We start from the raw sequence: 18,332 nt of genomic DNA, 5'->3' as shown, positions 1-18,332 counted from the left end.
AAAAAGTGCCTTTATAAAGGACGATACAAGAGTATTGCCTCACTGTAAAGATTTGTGGTATAGATGGGATTAGTGTCAGTGGCAGTGAAAATCAGAATCTGTGACAATGTTGACGTCTCTTATGGCAATAGTATACAGCAGATCTCTATAAAAAAAAATCTGTGTCCAGTAAATAGAAGAAAACATGTCCCACGGCATACAAGGAGTATAGCAGAAGTCAACAAAATTACTGTTGACTATCATTGTTGGCCATTGGCTGTGGTATCTTAAAACCTATTCTGAGCTCAAATTTAATTACTGTCTCAAACAGAATGACCTCCTCCTTGTGAACCAGAAAAGATGTTGTGGACACTGATCATGCAAATTCAAACCTGCACTTTTCTCACATGGCATCCTGAAAGCTATGGATCAAGGCAATTGTATAGATGCATTGCCGGCCGGAGTGGCCGTGCGGTTCTAGGCGCTACAGTCTGGACCCGAGTGACTGCTACGGTCACAGGTTCGAATCCTGCCTCGGGCATGTATGTGTGTGATGTCCTTAGGTTAGTTAGGTTTAATTAGTTCCAAGTTCTAGGTGACTGATGACCTCAGATGTTAAGTCGCATAGTGCTCAGAGCCATTTGAACCATATAGATACATTATTTCTTGACTCTCAAAAAGCATTTGACATACCATGAAAATATACTTATTACCAAAAGTATGATTGTCTACAGCATCAAAGTTTGTGACTCAACTGAGGATATTGTGGTAGGAAGGACACAGCATGTTATCTTCTATGGAGAGTCATTGACAAATGTAGAAGTCACTCCAGGCACACCCCAGGAAACTGCATTGGGACCCCCATTGTTCATTTGTATATTCATGGCCTCAAAGACATTATTAATAATAACCTTAGACTGGGGCTGTTTATTAGCTGCCATTGCTTTAACCATTATATATGATAAATTTTGACAATATTATGAAAAGTATAGATTGCTATTCCCCATGTGGAGGAGACATTGAGTCACAGACACACACAACAAAAAAACTACTATACATTTGAGCTTCCAGACAAAAGGCCTTCTTCTAAAATAGAATATATGCACACATTGACATCCATAGCTACAGTTGTGCTGTGACTGTGGGTGTGTGTATTTAGGTATCTGTGTGGTTGTGTTTTTGGGTAAGTATGTGCATTTGCTAGGAAAAGTGAAGGAGCTGAAAAGCTAGTGTGAATAGTGTTTTCTGTTAAGTGTTTGTGTGTCACATGTCACTCAACTATAGACTAATGGTTGCCTTCCCTTTACTTTATGTATTGCGTCTTATCATGTTGTGCCTGTTATGCAGCAAAACTGATGCGCCTCTTACCCTCTAACCCCATCTCCTCAATTTTTGCTGCCCGAGGCAGCTTTTTAGTAGATACAAATATACAACCACGAGGGTTGGAACTTTAATAGTGGCAACTATTTATTTACAGCTTGTACAAAATAGATACGTGTTTCAAAGTTTTACTGACCTTCAAAGTAGTCACCAGCATTGTGTATAACCCATTGCCAGCAATGTGGAAGTCATAGAATAATCCTAGCAGTGCCAATTGTGTTGCCAGTTTGAGCGGCGCACAGTCTATTGCCCGACGAATGTGTAGCAGTTCTGAAGCAAATGCGGTGAAGTGTTTCCTTCAGTTTAGAAATCTAGTTGAACTTACGAGGGCTTAAGTCAGGGGAGTGCAGTAGGTGGTATAGCACTTAGCAACCCTATCAGTCAAACAAATCAGTAACAACTTGAGCATGGTACTACAAAATGATTATCAGATCCTGCAGAAAGTGTCATTATTTCTGTCTCTATGCTGCGCATTTTTTGAACACAACCTGCAACCAGCTTAGAGACAGAAGTGATGACACTTTCTGCAGGATCTGACCATCATTTTGCAGGACCATGCTCAAGCACGTATAGTGCAAGCTGTTACTGATTTGTTTGACTGATGGGGCTGCTAAGTGCTATACCACCTACTGCACTCCCCTGACTTAAGCCCTAGTGAGTTCAACTAGATTTCTAAACTGAAGGAAACATTTCATGGCATTCGCTTCAGAACTGCTACAAATTTGTCGCGCAGTAGACCACGCTGTTCGAACTGTCAACACAACTGGCACTGCTACGAGTATCCTATGACTCCCACATTGCTGGCAACAGGTTATACACAATGCTGGTGACTACTTTGAAGGTCAGTAAAACTTTGAACCATGTATCTATTTTGTACAAGCTGTAAATAAATAGTTGCCACTATTAAAGTTCCAACCCTCTGACATTAATGCTCATATTCTGTGAAGCACTGTGAAGCGCATGGCACAGGGGTACTTCCAATTGTACCACACATTAGAGTTTCTTCCTGTATGGAGCATGAGAACAACTGCTTAAAGGCCTATGTGCCGTTATAATTATAAGAATCTTTTATCCACAGACATCTTGACTGCATGTAATAGAAACATTATAGTTAACGAGAGTTGTCATTAGAACTAAAACTTTTGAAAAAATAAAAATATTAAAAAGCCAAAGAATAAAAATATACAAAGTAACTTGGCATGAAAGTAACATTTCAGGTTGTCAAGAAGCACTAATTGTGCCCATGTAAAATTACCTTGCCTGTTCATGCATCTTACTTTAAAACTGGAAAATTTATTTGCATTGTGTGCTTGAGCATGCTTGGCTTATATTTGTGAGAAGTGTTAAGTTACTTACATTTAAAAAACTGTAACATAAGCTTATGGTTTAATTTTTATGTTCTAGTTTTCCATTTATGACTTGTTTCTATAATAGTCATGGAATACTCCTACTCTTCATTTTACAAAGTGCATGGTTTTACATTTAAAGCAAGTTTCTTACTTAAAAAATTTATAAAGTTGTGCCTATATATGTTTGCTGTCAGAGGTTACCATTACTATTGTTTGCCATGTAATCATTAACATACAACATGGACAACAAAAGTCCCAACACAATTCCATGGGACACATCTCAAGTTATTTCTACATTTGTTGATGGCTCTCCTTAAAATATAATCTGCTCCTCCCTATCAAGAAATCCTCAGTCCAGTCCCAGACTTTATTTGGTACCCCATATGACTGAAAGTTTTGGGTATGGCACCGAGTTACACACTTTTCAGATGTTGAGAAATACAGAGTGGTGCACAAAGAAATGGCCCCAAGTGCTAGACTGTTCATTGTCACCCACCAGTTGTCATCCATTGTTTCAAAGAGCTGTTGCTTGCATTAGCTTATTTGTTGATTATTTTTTATTATTACATGTTTATCTATTTGTTGTTGTATCTGCTCATGGTGCACAATAATTCATGCATGACTGGTGAACAGTTTGTACTTGAAGCAGGTTTTTCGTGCACCACCCTGCATATCATCTGCCGGATGAACTTCATCTTTGGCCTTCAAAATGTGTAGTTCTGTCCTATGTTTGGTCAAGCATTCTTCTAATCTTGAGCCACAATTACTGTACCTGCTTTTGCACTACATGTTTAGATTTCTCCTTGAAAAATGAAATCACCACCTCTTTGGATGACTTTCTAAATATGTAAACTTCCTATTTCTTTTAACTGCCCTTTGTCTTAAATAATCAGTGTTGTTACACATGTATTATTTTGAACATTCTCAGAGGGGTCAGATCTGTTCACTGCCATTGGATCATATATATTTTTGTCATGGGTGACTTTCTGATTGATTCAAATAGGTTACAGAGAACTTAGTATTGTTTCTCAGGGTTTTTCATTGTGTCTAGTACCAACAAAACTGTAATTATCCAAATTGTGTGATTAAGGTCTCATCCATGATAGTATGATGGACATAAGTATTAACAAGCTGAGGCTTTCTCTAAAGTTTTTGAGTAATTCTAGTGTTGATAGAAACCCAGTTATAAATTTGTGCCTACCCTTGATGTTGAATCTTGTACAAACAATTTTGCAGGCAACTTTAGTTTCTGTCTCCGTGGACCTGAGTTTCCTGTCTACTGCAAAGAATACACTACCTCAGTCATCCATTATCGTGTCCTTTTGACATGCTCTTAAATGTACCCAAATTTCTCTGCTGCCAATTTCAGGTTTTGACTAGCTTTCTGTACATATGTGGCCTCTCTTCATTATTGAGATTGCTTATAGATCTTGGACTTTGTTGTGAATCCTTTGTCAGTTGTCATTAGGAAGTCTCCTTTGTGGGGAGATGATGGAGTTGCATGTATGTGGCTCTTACACTAATACTTGAAGCCTCTTACAGCTATGATTGTCTGGACAAACCTGAATAACTCTTGGGTGTACTCCACAGTCAGCTATTTGGCTAGCAGCCTCTGATGTTCAGTGCAGCCCTGACCCTGTTACGGATACCATGCAGTTCTCACTGTGTATGCCACTAGTTCAGGCAGTCACAGACTAGCTCATGACAGAATCTTTGAAGTCTCTGGTTCAGTCTTTCATCTTGGAACCAGGGGGCTACACTAAGTTCTGGAGGCAATGCTGCAGATTGTAAGCTTCTGAAATTCTGTTGGCAAAGCTGGTCTTCTCAACCATCTCTGCCAGTTGCAGGAATCATCGAAGTATGACATTGGAATGCAAATGATGGGCATATTTTGTTCCGGTCTATAGCTGGTCGCACCGTTTTCCATCAGTGGCTTCTGGAACACTTCCAGGCTCCTTCAGCAGGTTTAAACATATTGAAAGACCCTCCAACAAACCTTGTCACCCCCCCTCCCCTCACTCCCCAGGCATACATAGTGTGATCTTGCTGCTGTTTCCCAAAAGGGTACCATGATTTGCTGCAGGTTTTAACTGCTGAGAGTTAACAAGCCTACTTTTCTTCACTTGTTTCCCCTTGGCACAGGACATAGGTGGTGAGGTGTATCACACTATCTCAGTTTCAGTGGCAAATGTGCCTCAAATGTGTTGCAAGCAAATGAGTGTATGACCCATTCCATAGACCAACAACTAGCACAGTGCTCAAAGTCAGTGAGTCAATCCACAAATTTCCAGCAGCTTAGGACTAGCAACTTCATCATCTCAGGCCCGATAGTAGCATTCGCAAAGTCCTATGGTATTTCTGCATACATTTTCAACTTCTCACCCACCCAGTCTCCATCTCTGCATCTATATTCCATCACTGGAAAATCCAGGATGAAATAACAATAATAATATTATGAAAATGGTAGATTGCTACTCACCACATGAGGAGGCACTGAGTCGCAGACAAGAACAACAAATGGACTGATACACATTTTAGCTATCAGACAGAAGTGTGCCTTTGAAAGTTCGAAAGTAGGAACACACACACACACACACACACACACACACACACACACACACACACACACACACACACACATTTGCAAGTGCATTTGTTTATATGGATATGTTTGCTGTTGTCTGTAAGAGTAATTTTCTGCCTCTCTTGCAAGTCTTTGAGGTTAGAGTTTGAGTTTCAAAAAGACACGAGAGAGGCAGAAAATCACCTGTTCGAACATCACCAAATGTATTCATGTCCACAAATGCCCTTCAAAATGAGAATAAATTCTCGAAATGTGTGCAAAGTCTAAAGAAATAAGTAACTGGTGAAGTTTTCATTATTTAGGTCATGAACGTCAGTCACAGGTTTTCCTGAACCATCTAATGTGGTGAATGAAATTAAGGTCTTTTGCCTAAAAGCTCAAATGTATGTTGTGCCTGTCTATGACCCTTAAGTTTCCTCTATATAGGGAGTAGCACTCTACCCTTTTTGTTATATTGGTATATATCACTCTTATTTTCTGCTTCATTCTTGCTCTTGCTGAAGAAGTTTTAAAGCCAGTTCAAAACAAATGGGCTAAGCTTCAGCTTTTAATTTTTTGTCATTACTGTAATAACTGATCATTTTGCATCTGCTCCAGTGAGTGCTAAGCAGATAAATCTCAAAATAAATGTAACCAATGAGATACAGATGTAATTATCTGAAAGACCTTTTTCATAAATGAAGCGTCATATATTAAAAATTAAAAAAAAATTCGGTTCAATTCAGATGATTGTTTCACAGACAAGCTAGCCATCACTTACCTTCAGGAGGCACAACTCTCAGTATACTGAATACAAGCAGAAGAAAATGAATAATACTCATCATCTGAGAACCACATTTTCCTCCTTTACGGGAGAAAGTAAAAAAAAAGATGCTAATAGGGACCCAGTTTGTATGAATGAGAAGGGAGGAAAAGTTGAAGGGAAAGGCTAGGAATGTGAGAGTAATATTTTTTAAGTTTTTAGAAACAGACTATTAAGAGCTATTAAGTTGTGATGTTGCTATAGTTTTAAATTTGTAAACAACAGCAACTCAAAAACTGGCAGAGTGGTCTGTGTACAGTGAGATTTTAAAGAAAGAGATTTTTGAAAAAATGGAAATTTCACATGAACATTTTGAATGACTTACTTTTACAAAGACACACTCATAAGCTTGGTTCTGATTGATGTGCCTGCTCCTTAGTCAACCACCTTCAAACTTCCATATTTTCTCCCATCTAGAAGGAACCTATAATTCAAAAATGTAACACAGTAGTTATTTATTAAGATTAGTTTTCACTTGTTAGAGACCATACATTTTGTGAAGTTGTGGCTTTGGTACTGTCATGCGCTTCATTGAAACAGTAGCAAAACTTTTTTTAAAATTGCACTTAAATCAGTAAGTGACTGAAATTATATCCTGACACCTTACCTGAATAGTGCAAACACACAAATTCCTTGTAATCTAACAAATAATCAAGTAGATCTAAAAACAAAGATGATGTAACTTACCAAACGAAAGTGCTGGCACGTTGATAGACACACAAACAAACACAAACATACACACAAAATTCAAGCTTTCACAACCAGCGGTTGCTTCATCAGGAAAGAGGGAAGGAGAGGGAAAGACGAAAGGATGTGGGTTTTAAGGGAGAGGGAAAGGAGTCATTCCAATCCCGGGAGCGGAAAGACTTACCTTAGGGGGGAAAAAGGACAGGTATACACTCTCTCTCTCTCACTCACTCACTCACTCACTCACTCACTCACTCACACACACACGCACACACACACACACACACACACACACACACACACACACACACACACACACACCCATCCGCACGTACACAGAGACAGACAGACATTTGTAAAGGCAAATGGTTGCAAAAGCTTGAATTTTGTGTGTTTGTTTGTGTGCCTATCAACATGCCAGCGCTTTTGCTTGGTAAGTTACATCATCTTTGTTTTTAGATATATTTTTCCCATGTGGAATGTTTCCATCTATTATATTCAAATAATCAAGTAGTGTATACAACCTGATTTGTTTTGTTGAGTATTAATAAAGTATATAAAATTGGTTAAAATGAAATGGTTCCCTTCCAGCTTCCAGACCCAGATAATCTACCAAAACCACTTGGAATGGAATTTTTCAAATTCAATGCATCAGTTGCAAGGTCACCCTCATTCATCAATCTCCGTGAAGTGAGTTGTAGATTTAAGCTTCCTCCTGGTGTTTACTGCATAGTGCCATCAACTTTTGAACCAAATGAAGAAGGAGAATTTATTCTTCGTGTATTCTCAGAGAACAAAAACAATATGGAGTAAGTATTTTCGAGTGTATATTAAATGGTACTGATTCTGTTCACATTGCAGTAGGAAATGTAATGTACTTAAGTAAATGAAAATGGACATATTTTTGTATAAAATTTTTTTGCGTAGAACTCTTTCTTTAATTTATTGTGGCTGTAGTTAGTAATACTTGTAGAGCAATAAAAGAAATTAATGTGTGTTTACTAATTTAATAATCATTGTTGCCATTGCAATATCATTTTTTTTATTATGCCAAAGTTAAGTAGCAACACACTCATTTTGAAAATGTGTGGGGGTAGTGCTGTTCAAAAGTAAATAATAAAAATTTATATGTCTTACATTTATTTTTTTTCTTCCAGGGAAAATGATGAAGAAGTTGGAATGGGTGAAATAGATGAAAAAGTAAGTCTCATGAAGAAATAAAGGCTTTAATTTTCCTAATTTATATTTTGTATTAATTTCTGCAGCTATTTGACAGTTGTAATTTAAATAATGAGATACTATTTGTAATTAATGAGAGCGGAAGCTATTCCACAATAGTCACACTGATCCATATGTGATACCCAACTATTAACATTAACACCTTCTGTGACACAGGTTTTGAGCCTCATATCACTAGATAGGAACACTTTGGTGAAAGGCCATAGTAAACACTTTGATTTCTTCTTCTACTAATAACTTCTACAGAAATAGAAGATTTAAAAAAAATTAAATGAATTTATTGCTCTGATAATCTAATAGTCGATTTGGTCAAGAAATTAGTGTTACACATTTGATTATTCTGGTTAAGAGACAGTTTTCAAAATGAATAACTGTCACTGGCATTAAAACATAGACACTGTTGTGATAACTGAAGAAAGATGAGATGATAAAGTGGATGATTGAAGTATTAAAAAAATAAACTGAAACTGAAGGTTGAAATTCAGTTGACGAATGCAGTACTGGCTCTCCTGTAGTAAAAGCCACATGTAGTTCAGTACTACCTGCAGATGGTATTTGTTGATTTTGAGGCATCTAGAACATGACAGTGTTCCACATAAAATTGGTAAAACTGAAATGGCTCTCTTACAGGTTTTCCAGATCCAAATAATCTACAGAAGCAACTTGGTATTGGCTTTTTAAAATAAAATGCATCAGTAGCAATTCTGGTGTGTGTGTGTGTGTGTGTGTTTTACATTCTTCCAGGACTTGAAATATCATAATTGTGTTGTGTTGTCAAGGTGAATTAGATTGTTAAGGATGAAAAGAGTGACATTCTGAAAGTAAGGGCATTGTAAGTCTGAAACAAGAAACTTAATTGTGATTCAGTATACATGCAGAAGAATTGTAATACAAAATTAACTTTAAAAAAATAATTTACAGACTGTATAAGGTGGAAAACAGTTTCATAATACTGATACGGTGTTGTAATTATTCTGCTTAACGAGATTTTGAAAACGATTTTAATTCAGTTCCAACAAAATCTGTTAAAATATGTTGAGAAATAAAGTACTGATATGATCTTTGTTAATACACTGGATTGAGCTATCTGGTGTATTATTTAAGACTTTAGAATTAGGTGTATTGAAGAACTTTGGTTTGCACAATTTATATCAGGTTATTGACTGCACAAATGCTGATGGGGTATGCCATTGCAGATGGCTACCAGAAAGCAGTGATGGTAATGCAGTGTGACATTCTAATGACAGCCCCTAACATTTTCACACTAACAACTTGCGTAAAATCTGTCAATCAGAAATTATAACATTTGGGACAGTTGTCTTATGAACGTGCTTTTGACTTTTGCCTGAGTATATGTTTGTGTCATGACAATTTCTGATGTAGCATAATAGCTTGCATTAATATTAGTGGGAATTAAAGTTACCTTTGAAGAGGGACATTAAATTTTTTGATGTGTGCTATGTCAAGTCAGAAGTTTGTAAATATGGAGGCTAATAGCAGTTGCCTTAATATTTTTAGGAATGTTTGATTTTGGTAGATTATACATACTTATTTGGTACATGTGTTTTTATTTTTGTTAGGTAAAGAATGAGCCTGTACCAGAGGAGCACAAGTCTGAGGACAAAATTAAGGAATACTTTAAACAAATTGCTGGTGATGACATGGAAGTGGACTGGATGGAACTGAAAGAAGTACTTGACTATGCACTGCGCAATGGTACTATAAAAATTAGATTTAATTTTTGTATGTGACTATTTCAGATGGACAGTTTGACTTAAATAATGTTTGGATGCAAACTTAGGACAACATTTTCTTGTGCATGTTGATTTAATGACTTTCATAACAACCTTCACATAATTTCATGGTAAAATTATGCTTAATAGGCAGAAGTTTCTTATGGGTGAAATGTGTTACATAAACAACTGAGAAGAAGAAAATTACATTGCTATAAATAGCAATTTTACAGAATAGTTTACAGAGTAGTTTAATTTTTTATTTATTTTTATTTATTTTCTATTCAGTGATCGATTTATACATGATAAATTCTCTTGCAATTTGCTTTACAGCTAAGCAACATATTACAGCTTTCTGGGAAAGTTAGTTAGTCATGCTTCAATAATTTATGCTTATGTTATTAATGAACTGTTTCATGCAGCTGTAGAAATGACAAATGATCACATTGTTTGCTAAAATGTGTGTGTAGGGACACTAATGCCTACATAAAAAGTACATACACGGAATAATGGTGTAATAAATTCCACTTTATTGTGAATAGATACAAGAAAACATGCATACACAGTAACAAACAAGCAGAACAGTCAGCAATAAAGAATATGAGAAACTGTCGACACACTGCACTTGTCACATATCGATTAGTCAGTTATGTCACTCCCACATAGTCCTCCCCCTTATAAAGTGCGGAGCACTGGGGATGAGAGAGAATCTGAGTTTGATGTTGTGCCTAGCCCACATGTTGGTGGCTGGGAATGGAGGACATGTAACTGCAGTTGGTGACACATCTGGTTTGGTAGTGTGGCCATGAGGAGGGGACAGCAGTTGGTGAGTGTGAGGTATTGGTTCACCTGGTGTCATTGCGTAGCCACCAGAAGTCGGTGGTAGTTATTCCAGCATGATCTGATGATTGCTTGATGAAACTGGAGGACCAGAGCTGGTACAGTTGTGGTGCACTGTACTGTATGTGGCTATACCCTATAGCTTTACAGGTTGCAGTTTGTCCACAGATACTGTTGTGTGTGGAGCACAGTCGTATTTTGGAGGTACTCTAAGCTGTTCTGATGTTTTGCAGGCTGCTTGGAGTTCACCTTCCTTTGATATGATTGATGTGACAGCAGTTAATTATTCATGCTGGGTGTGTTGTGTTTTGTTGAACAACCCTTTTCTCCAGGAGTAGTATGACTGTTAGCAGTGTGTACTATTTGGTCATTTAGTAAACCCACAGTCAGAGGGACCTGCTTGAGGAAATAAGGGCTGAAAACAAGTGAAGCAGTGTGGGTTAACACAAAGGTCCAACTGCAGTTCTCAGTGAGACCAATGTCTAACTCCAAAGTCGTGTGACCATATATGCACATGACGGAATCTTTAACTGCAATTAGAGACACTGTACTGTGTTGTTTTGCCTCTGGGTGGAATGTGCCCAGCAGTTTGCGGACATCCATTGTCATGTCAGTTAAAAAGACTAGGCCTGAATGGTGGTTGGTCAAGGACAGCTTTTATGATATAGTGTTGTGCTCATTTATTTGTTAGCAGCATGGGACAGTGAGACAATATGCACTATGATCAGCAGTCGTACAATGCCTTTTTGACATACAGTGCAGGCTGCTCTTAAATTGTAGGCATCGTATGGATGTGCATGAGTGGTATTGTGACTAAGAGATTGTGGTGGTGAGACAGCCTCTTGATGGTGGCATGGAGCTTTTGTAAGACCTCAGGAGCACTCTGTGGCCTTTGAGCAGAGGCGGTGTTGCATCGAATTGATACATCAGGCTTGTACGAGATGGAGTGAACAGAGGTTGATGATGTGGCCACTATGGCAAGTGAGTCAAGCAAGATGTGTGCTCTGTCAGCAACTTGGAGCAATGGCTGCCTATCATGAGCAATTAAGGTTAACTTCACTTAGGGTATAAATTGTCGTTGCCAAATGTGTAACAGCAAATGTCCAGAATGATACTGGTATCAATCATTCTGCACAAATGTCTCCAAAATTTATATAGTGTCTTGTCGTCATGCGTCTCGTGGTACAGGATTTGCACGAAAAGAGTTCTGCACTCTTTCTCCCCAGATAATTTTGTTAGGGCAGCTTGAAGAGATGGAATGAGTGTTGGACAAAATAAAATGTTGTTCACTAACAAATAAATCCTGTACATACAAAATCATGTTAAACAATTCCAACACTGGATAGATAAAACTCGGAAACAGATAGTGTGCTGCTGCAAGTGTATTACTAAGATGATGATATTTTGATCAGTGAACTTCAATGTAATATAAATTTATTTCAAAATTTAAATATTTGCCTACATTTTGTTCAATGTGCCAATAACAGATCTCCATCTTCCTTATTTTGGTGCCTAGTAAATACCCAGAACAGTTATTTCCAGTCGGTAATACTAGTTTGTGATTTGTGTTTTGACTCTGGTTATTACGAGACACGGAACTACACTCGTGCTCATAAATTAATGATAATGCTGATACAGGTGAACAGTGCTCTGGTGGGTGGTTTGCGGGTTTAAATCACCTCGGGGTATGACCATCCGGTGCATTTGACCTGCGGTCGTCGCACGGTGGTGCTGGCAGCAGTCCACATACACAGAGGAGTGTTGGTGCGTATCAGTACAGTACAGCGAGTAAGTGTGCAGATGTTTTCAGACATGCTAATGGTGACTGTGTGTTGAAAATGGCTCAAACAGCACATATTGATGACGTTATGAGGGGTAGAATACTAGGGTGACTGGAGACTAGTCAAACACAGCAGGTCGTAGCACAGGCCCTCCATGTACCACGAAGTGTGATCTCAAGACAGGAAATGTGTCCAGGCGCTACAGTACAGGACGTCCACAGTGTACAACACAACAACAAGACCGATATCTCACCATCAGTGCCCGCAGACTGCCACGGAGTACTGCAGGTATATCCTTGCTCGGGACCTTATCGCAGCCACTGGAACAGTTGCCTCCAGACACACAGTCTACAGACGATTGAACAGACATGCTTTATTCACTCGGAGACCTGCAAAGCGTATTCCACTGACCACTGGTCACAGGAGAGCCCGTAATGCCTGGTGTCAAGAACACAGTACATGGTCATTGGAACAGTGGTCTCAGGTTATGTTCACGGATGAGTCCAGGTATAGTCTGAACAGTGATTCTCACCAGGTTTTCATCTGGCGTGAACCAGGAGCCAGATACCAACCCCTTAATGTCCTTGAAAGGGACCTGTATGGAGGTCGTGGTTTGATGGTGTGGGGTGGGATTATGATTGGTGCACGTACACCCCTGCATGTCTTTGACAGAGGAACTGTAACAGGTCAGGTGTATTGGGACATCATTTTGCACCAGTATGTCCACCTTTTCAGGGGTGCAGTGTGTTCTATCTTCCTCCTGATGGATGATGACGCACAGACCCACCAAAACAGAAACATTGAAACAGAAGATGTCAAGCGAATGGAGTGGCCTGCCTGTTCTCCAGACCTAAACCCCATCAAGCACATCTGGGATGCTCTCAGTCGATGTATCGCTGCATGTATTCAAACCCCTAGGACACTTCAGGAGCTCCGACAGGCACTGGTGCAAGAATGGGAGGCTGTACCCCAGCAACTGCTCGACCACCTCATCCATAGTATGCCAACCCGTTGTGTGACCTGTGTACGTGTACGTGGTGGTGATATCTCTAGCACGTGTTTTGGGACAGTTTTCTCAATTTATCACCAATATTGTGGACTTGCAGATCCGTGTTGTGTGTTCCCTATGTGCCTGTGCTATCAGAGCCAGTTTTGTGGCACTACATTCTGCAATTATCCTTAATTTATGAGCAAGAGTGTATATAGATGATACTCGTGAATGAACATAGAAAGCTGTTGTTGGTAGTGAAATGAGAGGATTAACATTAGCATACACTCCACTACATTGTATGAAGTGTAAGTTTTACTAGTAACAAGCATGCATAGTATATTATATAATTCATTTGTATTGCTTTTGTTCTAAAATCTGAAAGTTTGAAACTATTGAACTACATGAAACATATTAACAGTTGTGAATATGCACAACTGTCAGCTGTAGACTGGAAAAATGAAAATGAAAATTTGTGCCAGAGTGGGCCTCGAAACCAGATTTCCCACCTACTGTGAGCAGTTGCCTTACCATTAGGCTATCAGAGCAAGAGTCATGCCCAGACCCAAACTTCCTGTAATCTCCACCTTCCTAATTGTCCTACTGGATTGCAATATAACTGACCATGATTGCATATGTCTAATGGAATTTTTACAGCGAGTAAGGCTATTGTTACCAAAGGAAAATAACACCACTAGGTTGGAGGAAAGTGTACAATAGACTCTTCCGAAGTAATAATCTACTCTAAACTAAATACTGATGACAGTTTTGAAACGGTTGGACTATACTGTGATCGTTCATGAACCACATGGCGGGAAAAGGGTACCATTTAATATTTACTACAAAAATTACTGATAGTATAAAGAAAACATTGATAAGCTGAAAAGGGCATAATTAAATGGTCACCAGCCTGCTAGGGTAATGAATCTCCAGAATCTTAAAAAAGGCAATGGCAAAGAAATTTAAGCAAATAATCACTGACACAGCAACAGAAGGTTGTCACACTTTTCCAAAGGCACAGAAATTTGTGAGAAAATAAATGAATCAGAAAACATTGAGTTTGCAGTTACTTATTCTGAAATACTAAATTTTGAAAGTGAAGTTACATGGAGTTGCTGGTTAAGATTAGCAAACAAACAAAACTTGCAGTAAATAGTTAATCAATTTTCAAATTCTTACAACACTCGGTGACTGCACAGAAAAGAAAGGGACCCTGCCTGGTAATAATGTCTGAGGACAATGATAACAGAGGTATCTATTAAAGTTGGTTACACTTTCTGAGAGAACTGCAACTGGGTAAAGCCTCTACAGTACTATACGTGTCAGTTAACAGACTTAAGATACTGTAGCTGTGTGGACAACAAAGAATGTAGCCGATGACAATGCTGAGCTACCCTGCTGTTGCTGCTACTGTTTGAGAACCCCAAGATGTCTCCAGAGCCATGGATAATCACGGGACAGGCAACAGGTAAAACTTAAGCTTCCTCTGCTTGTCCACTCCTACCGTGCTTTCAATACTCATGGATTAACAAATGTGGCGTGTCTACACTGATGCGAGCATAGCTGTACACCATGTCTGCGGAAGCATGCAACACACTTCCGCACTCTTTCATCACTCAGGCTGCTCTGCTTTTTCTCTGCTCACAACGTGACACACTCTCCATATGCAAAGATGAACAAAGGCCCAGTTACTGCCATTTCGTCATTGCTATCAATACATTTAAAGAAAGTTCCCTTGGCTGTTACCAAGCAATTTACAATATTTTCATTATAATTCTAATCAATTATATACAGTTAGAAATAAATACATTATTACATCAGTTACATATTAAACACAATTTCTGTAATAAGGCTTACAGAATCAGAAGTACAGCAAAAGTTATCAACGAGTATTAAACGGCGAAAATTTTGGATGGTGCAGAAGGTATTTTATCTGCATTTTCGGTGTTACGAACCATGTGCGTACAACCTGTACTCGCACATCAGTTACGTATATTCCTGTACAGGGAAGACATTTTATTTGAAAGTAGCTTGCCTAGTGTTGGCAGATAAATGATAAGTTAAGGTGGCAGCTTCTGAGAAGTGGAAAATCTGGGGTAGAGTCCCAGACCGGCACAAATTTTCTTTGCCATTATTCCGTTATACAGCTGATGGTTGATGGTTGTCCATATTCACAATTGCTAATACATTTCATCTATTTCATAATGGCTGTAATTGTTGCAGTGCCTGTTGCTTCAGACATGCCTGTATGTCCAAAGGGACATTAAATTGTAATTTTAAGTAACACAGGCACTGCAATATCATAATATTGTATTGTAGAACTTCACTGAGAGATTGTTTAAATTAAAAAGCAAAGCGACATATATCTACGCTCAGATGGAAACAGATTATAGAAAAGTGTCATCACAGTCTAGCAAGATATAGATCGGTGAGAAGTAGAAATAATATAAGTTCCTCTTTAAGGAAAGGAACAATGATGTGACTACAGTAGAAATGTACTTCAAAATCCTGATACTTATGTCAAAATGTGTGTAGCCATTCTAGATATCCATACAAAAAAAGGATTTTTAATTCTGATATGCATAATATAATTTGTAATACTTTGGTCAAATTGTAATCTCTCAAAAGATAAGCAGAAAGCTTCAGGTGCTTAACCAGCTTAGAAACAAAAACCAACCCAAATTTAATCGTATCACAGCTCAAAAATCTAGGAGAATTTGAGACTCAAGGATAAAATTAACTCCACTGTTGTTTAATGAGGGTGAATTAGGGTAGCCAGTGGTTTCAAATAGATAACATAATTTTTTATTTACTAAAGTATATTGGCAGAATAGTGACACAGCTGTTTAGCATAGAAAGAAGATAGGAACACTGATAAATTAGATAGGAACCTGTGGAGTGTACAAAGTGGCGTCTGCATCATGTACAGCAGAAAAATACTACTTGAATACCATCTGGTACTGTGTCAGATAAAAGTACAATTCCCTCATCTGAGAATGCAATCTCTCTATATGGATGGAGGGCAGTTAGTTTGATTTTTCTTTTCACATGGAAACATTTGTTTTTCCTTAAATAACTTATTCATAGTGTTTGTTATTAACATATATAATGCATTTTGGATTTGAGCTGTTTGTGGAACAAAGTATTGTGTGGAAAAAAGTATACTTTACCTGTTTCCTGATAAAAAAACAAAACAAACTGAAATGACTAAAGCAGTAAGAAGCAGTATTACTATCCAAGTTTAGCATCATGGAAGAAATGGGTTCCAAAGAGCTCAATGGAGACCTAACATACACTCTTTTTTGTAGCAAAAAAAACTTGCTTCTTCTTTGTGTACATGTGTAATGCTTCTGTGTATATGTTTTCAGACTAACTCTTAAGAAATCTTTGTATTCACAGTTACCAAATAAGTTTTCTATTAATGTTTATGAATCTTTGTTGTTCTTGTTTGTGTATGTGTTTTTATAATGAATGAATCTACAGTTGTAAGCAAAGAGCACTTGGAAGACAGTGCTACTTGTTGCATATTGTTCAGACAGTGCAAGGTTGAATAAAATATTTCAATGGGTCTCTCTCTCTCTCTCTCTCTCTCTCTCTCTCTCTCTCTCTCTCTCTCTCTCACACACACACACACACACACACACACACACACCAGCAGCACCATGCAAGTCCCACAGATTTGTGACACGACTGCCGAGTAGTTAAAAAAATTTCTTCTGAAATGTTAATGCAGGCCATACCGTTAATGACACACACTCTAAACATGACCAGTTTGATGGTGCAATTGCATATTGAAACTGCCCTTACATGAAAAATTAAAAGAAAAAAAGAAAAAAAAAAAAGAAAACACAAATCACACATTTGTATAGAAATGTGGTATCTCGATTCTTCTAAATGTTGTTTCATATTACTGGGTATTCGCTCTCTATTTGCTTGACTACTACTATGCTTTGAAACTTAAAAGTGGCTTTGTAACAAGAATAGACCTGAGATTGAGTGTTCAAAAATCTAAAACTGATCTAATTCAAGAGTTCACAATTCCTGAATGCTAAATAAAGAACTGTTTTTAGCTTACTGGCCATGGTTCACGTTAAACAAAAAAAAATCTTTTGAAATCTGTCATAATCAATCTGTATGTCTTTGACACACTTATGTACTTCATACAATATCTTACAAATCCAATAGCTTGTAGAATTCTCAGATTGTTTCCTTCTCTACAGATTTGTAAACTGTAGCACACACAGAGAGAATGAATTCCTACAGTACATTCAGCACACAGTAAGACATCATTTTTACTCAGTGCAGGCTTTTACAGCTGGTATTTGACATTTGTCAATTTTATCTCGTAGGCATTAGGCTGTGGTGCAAGATGTATTTCTGTGCATAATATTTTTCTCCTGATGTCGGAGAAATCATCAGAGGCTATAAGGACTTAGATAACAGTTTCAAACTTCTTGGCAAGCCAAACTGTTTACACTTATTCACACAACTGTCAAGTCGTCATGTCGTCATGTCATCAGACAGCTGCCTGAGATAGTGAGCTCACATTGATATATGTTACAAAGTTTGCAGTGGAGAAGAAGTGGTGTTGTTTGCTTTATTTAACATTAAAGACCATAACTTGTCTAATTTGCCCCCCTCCTTTTCTGTCAACGTTGTTTTTGTGCTATTGAATGTCTATGGCTTCTTTGTACACCGTAGCATAGTTGTGGTAGGATCTTAATCTTAATGCATATCAGAAACACAAATTTGGGGGTCCCTGGTTCCAGTGCATGGCATACTACTGCCATTTCATCAATATTTCCCAAACAACAGTTGCTCGTGTGTTCCTTAAGCAGTGTGTTAATGCTTCTTTTTCTAGTTCCCGCATACACTTGACCACATGTGCAAGGGATTTCATACACTCCTGCTGTGGTAAATGGTGGTTGTAGGTCTTTCACAAGGTTCACGTATTCACCCCCCTTTCATTT

General features: G+C 38.1%; 1 protein-coding gene across 4 annotated transcripts in view; it reads left to right on the top strand.

Annotated features, from left to right (window-relative positions):
- Positions 1-18,332, top strand: part of LOC124804677 (calpain-A) — a 620,886-nt gene that overhangs the window by 563,035 nt on the left and 39,519 nt on the right. For all 4 annotated transcript variants that reach the window (XM_047264942.1, XM_047264926.1, XM_047264946.1 and 1 more), the window contains 3 exons: positions 7,373-7,590; positions 7,939-7,981; positions 9,601-9,736. In XM_047264942.1, the coding sequence (XP_047120898.1) occupies positions 7,373-7,590; positions 7,939-7,981; positions 9,601-9,736 (397 nt within the window). The remainder of the gene's footprint in view (positions 1-7,372; positions 7,591-7,938; positions 7,982-9,600; positions 9,737-18,332) is intronic.

Source organism: Schistocerca piceifrons, chromosome 1, assembly GCF_021461385.2.
Source record: "Schistocerca piceifrons isolate TAMUIC-IGC-003096 chromosome 1, iqSchPice1.1, whole genome shotgun sequence".
Taxonomy (NCBI): Eukaryota; Metazoa; Arthropoda; class Insecta; order Orthoptera; family Acrididae; genus Schistocerca; species Schistocerca piceifrons.
This window is presented reverse-complemented; position numbering and strand designations above follow the sequence as displayed.